Here is an 8,684-nt window from a genome sequence, read left to right on the forward strand (position 1 = left end):
CCCTTGGATTCCACATCTATGACAGCTACTATGATGCAAAGATGACCTATCACACCACTCTGGAACTGCTTGGTCATTCACATAGATTTGTCCCAAACTACGCGTGTCGCACTCAGAAAAATCTCATAGCCGTCATTGGGGGAATTAATGCTGATATCTCTTTCCACATGGCAGAGCTCTTAAGTCAGTACAAGGTTCCACAGGTAGGATGCTTGCATCCAGCAGTGCGTATGTTCACACCTCCTACTGGGAATAATTTCAGTCAGTATCTACTGATCTTAACATGCTTACATCTATTCAGGAAATGTGTATCTTAGATTAAATGAACCCAAATTCTGTTCATGCAAATATTTATGATGCATCCATTTTTTTTTTTTTTTTGTAAAGAAGAGCCATCCATCCACATCCTCCTGTTTATTTTGGCAATTCATTGTACTTTCTTTTTACTGCATCTGGAGCAGGAAATGCCTGGATAGCAAAACAAATTCCAAAAAAAAAAAAAAAAAGGAGTCATTTGTGATCACGTAATAAAGATATGGCAGCATCTGGAGCATGCAAAAAATCAAGAGAAGATCATCCTGTGCTTATGAACTACAGCTAAGCCTTGGAGTCAGCTGAAAATGTGGATGGTTGTGAGTGAACTTTACTCAGCACTTGATTGCCTTGCTCTCTCTTGATGACAGGGTACCTGCATTATGGACAAGAAAGTACTGCTAGGAAAGAATATGGTGAAACACAAAAAGGTGTCCAAAAAACATGAATTTTGCCTCCCTCTCCATTCAATCTGTACACAGAATGCATCATAAAAAAGCTGGATTAGGCTTAGAGGAGGAAGGAGTGAAAATTGGAAAAATACATTTACAATTTAAGTTATACAAAGGATACTACTAAAATATTCATATTTTACTGGCAGAATGCAGCAATGAATTGAAATGACTCCTGCTGAAAATCAAACAAGAAAGTGCAGAAAGAGGGCTGCAGCTGAGATTAAGAAAACAGAAATCATGACTAGAGAAAAGTTATCCTTTCTTGCTGTCAGCCTTGAAGCAAGTGAAATTATGAAGATTTTGCAGACTTTGACCCAGTCTTCAGTTCAAAGGGAGACAGCTGCCAAGAAATATGAAGACTGAGACTTGGAAGTGCAGGGAGGAAAGAACTAGAAAAGATCATCTAGTAAAGGATGCTTCATTGGAGACCATGGCCATGATGACCTACACAACTGTGGTAATGTATGAGTGTGAGAACTGGACAGTGAAGTAAGCTGACCAGAAGAAAAATGATGTGTCCAAAACATGGAGCTGGAAGAGAGCTTTGCAAATACCCTGTAGGAAAAGAAAGACAAAAAGTGGGTCCTAGATCAGACCAAGTCAGAACTTTCCCTGGAAGCAAAACTGATGGACAGCATGAAGAGGCTGGGCTGACAATGGTGCTAGGGAAACCTGAAAGCGCAAGACCTTGTGAAGGCATACTGCCCATACCATGAATTTTAGAACTTTACTTTGTTTTGTGTTCTGTTTTGATTCATTTTAATGGAAGTGTCATTAGGTACAGTTTTTACAGACCCGTGATACAAATAACTAGAAAGAAAAGAACTCCAATTCTTATCACCGGGCTATTAAGTTTCCTATTTCATGTCCTACAGCCTTGGCTGAAAGTTGAGTCCTTTTCTTTTTAACAATCATTTAAGTATACTCTTAGGTAACTCTTCTCAAATTTAATTGCAAAGTCCATTCGTTGGATTGCAATTTCCTTCACTGAGATTGGTTTTAACCTATCACCCCGATCATCTTTTCTGTCTTTATCGGAACTTGTTTGAATTCATCTGAAATCTTGCCATGTTTGGGCTCTAGTACCAGGCACAGCACTAGAGGTAGCATCTGATTAGCATTGAGAAGAGTGAAATTATTACCTCCTATGATTTGGAAGTGATACCACTCTTAATGATGGTTAACACTACAATTTCAGCCACAATGTGGTTCAGCCTTGTATTAAGTTTGAAATGGACTGGAATGCCAAGATTCTTTTCCCATGTACTATATTCAAGCCAGGTATCTCCTATTTTATACCTGGGTTTGGTGTTCTTAAGAGGACTTAATATTTGTCTCTTTCAATGTTCAATCCCTTATTTTCTGCTCAGTTTTCTCACCTATCTGTACATTCTCTTCCAGCTTACCTTTGGCTCATTTTCCCCAGAAAAAAGTGATGTAACCCAGGTCCCTTCCTTTTACAGAATGGTCCCGAATGAAGCGCATCAGTTTATTGGGATTATTGGGTTACTGCAGCATTTTGGATGGACCTGGATTGGGATCTTTGCTGTTGATGATACTGGTGGAGATCATTTCTTGCAGATCTTGGAGCCATTGCTTTCTAGTAATAAAATCTGTTCAGCTTTCACAAAAAGGATCCCAAAACAAGGACTTTTACTTTTGCTCAATGATCTGGCTGATATGGCCTCGAATATTTATCCATATATCATAGAAGAAAAAGTCAAAACATGTCTCATCTATGGTGAAAGCATGACTCTTCTATGGCTGAGCACCTTCGTAGCTCTAGCAGATTCCGGACACATGGGAAATGGAACTTTTGGAAAGGTGTGGATTACAACCGCACAGATCGATTTTTCAGTAACGGGCTTCCTAACTCGTAGGAATTTTCATATATTCCAAGGGACACTTTCCCTAGCTATCCATTCAAATACACTTTCAGCCTTCCAGACATACCTTCACAACATAAAACCTTATTTCATGCATGGGGATGGTTTTCGTCAGGGCTTCTGGGAAAATGCCTTTGGTTGTTTACTTGCATCTCCCAGGGCACCCATGGAGTTAGATGGAATCTGTACTGGGGAGGAGAGACTGGAGACCCTTCCGGGTCTTATCTTTGAAATGGACATGACTGGCCACAGCTACAGCATCTACAATGCTGTCTATATGGTGGCACATAGTTTGCAGACCATGGAGGCATCTAGATCCAACCACAGAATGATGCTGCAGGGAGAAATTGATGAAGAGTTCCAACATTGGCAGGTAATATTTGCACAATAAAATAGCTACCATTCATGCAGCCAAAGGACAAGGTGGCAGAAAACCAAAGTTGATTACCAGCCTGAGGCAGTTTTTAAGGTGAACAGGGTTTTCTCCCACTTTCCATCTCAAGGCCATGAGATAAAGTCGGCGTGACACAACCACAAAAACCATGCGGTTTTAGGTATGGGGAGATAGATGCACTCATCTTGGGGCAAAAGTGTGATAGTTGTGAATGTGCCTATAGGTAAGGGAAAGATTTTTTGGCATAGCAGAGGGCAGGTCACCCTAAAAAGTCTTCAAAATGAGGATTAAAGAGTGCCTTCCATGGGCCATTAAAATGCACACACTCAAAGGAATCCTTTTTGTTTGGTGCAAAATAACTGATTGTACTTCTAAGGCAAAGTCAGTAAATATATTGCTTATTCAAAGCTTAATATTATGTCATCCCATTACTCAATTTAGGGTTTCAGGATGCTAAACATCTCCATCTCCTGGTTGGGTATAGGTTAAATAGAAAGCCAGTATGGTGCAGTGGTTAAGACTGGGATGCAGGCAAACTTGTTTCTAGTCCTAACTCAGCCCTGGAGTCAACTGGGTGACCCTCAGCCAAGCACCAGATTCTCAGTCCAATATCTCTCACAGGGTTCTTATGGAGGTTAAGATTGGGAGCAGCAGAAGGAGAATGATGTAAGCCTCTCTGAGATCTTTGTAAAAAAAAAAAGATATATCTTGAATGAATTTGTTGCTTTACTCCTCTGATCTGTGTCTCTTTCTACTAGCTGCACTCGTTTCTTCAAGGCATTTCATTTAATAATTCTGGTGGAGCAGCTCTATACTTCAATGAAAATTGGGAAATACTGGCTCAATTTGATATACTGAATGTGCTCATATTTCGAAATACCTCCTTTCTTAGAGTGAAAGTTGGAAGTGTTGACCCCAGTGCTCCAGAAGGAAAAGAAGTTACCATCCATGAAGATATGATTGTGTGGCACAGAAGTTTTAACCACGTGAGGATTATGGCATAGTACAAGCCGGGGTCTAGTTTTGAGATTGATGGTGGTGGTGTTGGAAAGAGGAATATAAAAATTTCCATTTTTAATTTGCAAATTATGGATCATGTCCCATTCACATCCCATGTTGTGAATGAGAGCAGAAACACAATTCCCAGTTACCTTGCCTTGCCTCTCTTCTCTTTCTCTTCAAATTTGAGTGGAAGAGAATGGACACTTTCAATTAGAAAAATGACCCATATGAAAAGTAGCTTCCTCAGTTTAAAGAAATGAACATTTTCCCTGCTTGTGTGTTTGCTTTTATTTTCAAATGATCAGGAACATGAACATGGTAAATCAACTCCGTAACTGTAATTTGGAAATATAAAAAAATGATATGCATTCCCAACCTTGGTTGCAAATATCTAGCTAAACTCATGACTCCATGGACGAGCAACATTTCATGTATTTATTTGATTATTTCATCTCTATTCTACTTTTTCCTGTCCAAACTGAATGCAGATAATACAATTCTGCTTTCCACCCTATATGCACAAGAATCTCCAAAGACAAAAGAGATGTAAAAATAAAGTTTGAACTGGCACAAATCCCAGTTCCTCACAAAAATTAAAAGAAAAATATGTTATATATTCTAAAAAAAATGAGGCATGGTAAAATGTGACCCAACAAAATGCTTAACATTCCTTAAGGCTTTTGGGAGACATTCGGGAGTGTTAATGGGGCTTCAACTATTCTTTTCTCTGCTCCCTGGCTCTCAGCCTGGGGAATGACTTCAGAAATGATATCACCCACACCTGGTAGTTACTTTCATGTGCATGATCTCTACTCTCTTCTGTCAATGCATTATTTCATTTTATTTCATTTCTTGGCCATGTTTCTCTTCTGATTTGAGGGCAGATGCTTCCCCTCTCTGTGTGCAGTTTATCCTGCAAGCCTGGTTACCAGAATAAAAGAAAGGAGAGTGAGAAGTTTTGCTGCTATGACTGCATTAAGTGTGCAGAAGGAATGTTTTCCCATGAAAAAGGTAGGTGACAAGTTAAGCCACATATTTCAGGATAACAAGATAATAGAGTTGACTGTTTTTGAAGTGTATATGCTGCCGCCGCCACTGCTGCTATTTAATTTCTATACTATCCGACAGGTGAGCTCTTTGGGCACTGCATAGGATTAGGGAAATGTTCCGACAGTTAACTCCCTAATCAGAATTCTAGCCCCTGAATATTTTTCAGTAGAAACAGGTTGATAGCTATTGGTTTTTATTGCTTCACTATCTCCTCCATTTACATTAAACTAGCACTGTGATGGTCAGTTGTTTTCCTTTGTTTTCAGATATGGATGACTGCCTGAAATGCCCTCAAGATCAATATCCAAATAAGGAACAGGACAAATGCATCCCCAAACTGACCACCTTCCTCTCCTATGAAGAACCTTTAGGGGTCAGTTTAGCCGTGGTTGCTGCTCTCTTTTCTTTGGTCACACTCCTGGTGTTGGGAATATTTATTAAGCACAGACATACCCCAATAGTCAAGGTCAACAACCAGGATATCACCTATACCCTCCTCATCTCTCTCCTGCTCTGCTTCCTTTGCTCTTTCCTGTTCCTTGGATATCCCGGGAATATTAACTGCTTTCTCAGACATTCTGCTTTTGGCATCATATTCTCAGTAGCTGTTTCGTGTGTGCTGGGCAAAACTGTCACTGTAGTTCTCGCTTTCATGGCCACCAAACCGGAGTCCAGCATGAGGAAGTGGGTGGGGAAAAAGCTGTCCAATTCCGTTGTCTTTTTCTGCTCCCTCATTCAAGTAGGCATCTGCATAATGTGGCTAGGAACCTCTCCTCCATTCACCCACATTGACATGCAGTCACTCACCAAAGAGATTGTTGTGAAATGCCACCTAGACTCTGCCATTATGTACTATTTCGTCTTGGGCTACGTGGGTCTTTTGGCCGCCATCAGCTTCATGCTAGCTTTCCTTGCCAGGAAGCTGCCTGATACATTTAATGAAGCCAAGTGCATCACCTTCAGCATGCTGGCATTTTGCAGTGTGTGGCTGTCCTTTGTTCCAACTTATTTGAGCACTAAGGGGAAATACGTGGTGGCTGTGGAGATCTTCTCTATTTTAGCCTCCAGCGCTGCCCTCCTGTGCTGTATCTTCTTCCCAAAATGCTTCATTATATTGCTGCAGCCTGGTCTGAACAGCAAGAAGCATCTTATAAGAAGGAAAACATAGAGCATGTCTTCTGTGCTAACTTTGCTTGAGTCATAGTTGGCCTATTCTAGGAAGCAGCTTGTGCTAATGTTTATGCTGACAAAAGAATAATACCTGAGATGGCATGACCATATTTGCTCAGTTTTTGAAGTTCCAAATTTATTTCCAATTTCATACTTTTGCAGATATTGGGTGGAGGGAGCCCCATTGATCTCAACATGATGTAAAACTGATCCTCACTGGGTACCTTGTTCCTTGATGTGAACTTCAGTAGTATTTTGGAATAGAAATAATTGAGTTCAGCATGTTTTGTATGATGACACTTGGCCATAGGATGATCATGATGAAGAAGATGATGACTCATTATTTATATATTCATTTTGATGTATCGATTGATAGTTATTTCTTCCCTACTTGGGAAAACTATGGTGAATCCCATGAAGTGATACAATATCTGAAAAATGTTTAACATGTCTCTGTATTCTAAGGTATTGTGGTTCATAGCAGAATGTGGGGGCAGGTGACCTCAGTTTTTAACCTACAATTGTGCTATATTCTCTTGAGGATGTCTATTCTCAGGGGATAAGTAGAGTTTTCAAGCAGACAATTCAGGACAGCTCTTTCACCTCTGCCCTGTCTATGTCTGGAGGCCCCTTTGCCAGGCCTCATCCTTCTTATCCAAAGAGTCCATTTCACCCTGGAACAGCAGCTGGCTTTTTGCCTTTCTAATTAAATGTATCTCCTAAATGTTATTGGTTTGTTTAACTGGAAATTTTTGGTTTGTAAATTTTTTCTCAAAACGTCTAAAGCAGTCAACCAGATTCCTTGTACACAGAACCAAAAGAAATTCTTACTCATTATCTCTGCAGCAGAACAAGTTCACTCCATGTGACCAGGGCAAGATTCCCAGGGGAAGCATGGGACTCATTGATATGTTCCACCTAATCATGGAATGAATGGAAGCTCAGGGCATCAGGAATGGAAGCTGCCACATTTCTGTTTCTAGTTCAAAGTTGTTTCGGTCAGCCCAGCAACACCCTAATGTTATCAAGAGGAAAAGACATACCAGTCTGCTACCAGTGAGGCCAAAGTAAAAGCAGTACACATGAACACACATGAGTGGGCGGCCTCAGGGCTCTGTTCTGGGACCGATCTCTTCAGTCTTTTCGTCAATGAGCTGGGGAGGGGGTGACCAGTCTGTTGGTCAAATCACAGATTATACTAAAATGGTGGCAGTGGCCATAACTGAGGAGTATGTACTCCAGATCCAGAATATGGAAGTGTGTGGGGGGGGCAGGGGGGCAGCAGGATGGCATTCAATGTGGAAATGCAAGATCTTACACCTGGGGCATAGGAATGAGTGTCATAGGAACAGGTTAGGGGACAAAAAGGAATTTGAGACCCCTGGAATATAGAAATGTTTTAAGGCACAATTGATAAGAAGTACAGGACACTTGTTACATCTGTGTCACTGGCAACAATGACTTTTCAAAGAGCAATTCACATTACTACTGTTACTATACAAAGGCTAATAGCTTGTGGGCCAGGCCATGATATCTGCTGCTTTCTTCCAAACTTGGATGAGGTTGCCTGTGTTTTAAGGCAGGAGCCCTTACCCTTGTAGCATCAGCTACTGAACCATATTTATCTGAGATGGAAGTGATACCCTTTGCAGTGGACATTCTCAGCTTCAGGAACTTCTTGGTAAAAAGCTCTAGTTCACCTCATACCCCCCCTCCCCTTTCCCTTCGGCAGGAGGCAAACCCGCTTGTATTCATATCTGTCTGTACAGATTCATCTAGTCTGTTAATTCTGGGAGAGGAAGGCTATCCATTGATTCCAAATGTTGATTTACTTCATTGAATTTTTCACCGTATTTTTAATCTGCTTTTGGTTGTTTTTTCACTAAAGCCCTTCTTTCCAATCTGGACACTATTGTTAACCACCTGGAATATCAGGGGACATTGATGAGGTGGGGGGAGCTTGAGAGAAAGAAAGAAAGAAAGAAAGAAAGAAAGAAAGAAAGAAAGAAAGAAAGAGAAAAAGATGGACAGACAGACAAGAAGAAATGCTTCTTGCCACTCATTTCCCAAACAACATGCACAGAACGCTGTATTCTCTGGGATGCTGGGGATGATAAATAGTCATGGTTAGCAGCTATTGCTACCCTTATTCTACTCTGCCTTTGCTGAAATCAGTTTTAAATTCTCTGAGACTCAGAGCCATAATGATAATTTCAGGCAGTGATTTTCATGTTGCGTCTCTGTGCTTCTGCCTGCATTTCAGGCTTAGCATACACATTGTTTTTGTTCATTGCAATTTCTTGAGCCCTTTCTCACATTGTCCACCCCCCAAACTTGTGTGCTTCTATTTCTATCGTGTAGTGCTATCGTGTATGCTGACAAAAGAATAAAACCTGAGATGGCATGACCATAGTT

At 40.7% G+C, this 8,684-nt stretch overlaps 1 protein-coding gene across 1 annotated transcript; it reads left to right on the top strand.

The window, feature by feature from the left end:
* Positions 1-41: 41 nt before the first annotated feature.
* LOC123025535 (vomeronasal type-2 receptor 26-like) lies at positions 42-6,267 on the top strand. The gene is made up of 5 exons (XM_044434356.1): positions 42-203; positions 2,169-3,026; positions 3,806-4,033; positions 4,934-5,060; positions 5,366-6,267. The coding sequence occupies exons 1-5, from the start codon at positions 42-44 to the stop codon at positions 6,265-6,267; spliced, it is 2,277 nt and encodes a 758-aa protein (XP_044290291.1).
* Positions 6,268-8,684: the final 2,417 nt, after the last annotated feature.

Source organism: Varanus komodoensis, unplaced genomic scaffold (assembly GCF_004798865.1).
Source record: "Varanus komodoensis strain SLA01 unplaced genomic scaffold, ASM479886v1 scaffold273, whole genome shotgun sequence".
Classification (NCBI taxonomy): Eukaryota; Metazoa; Chordata; class Lepidosauria; order Squamata; family Varanidae; genus Varanus; species Varanus komodoensis.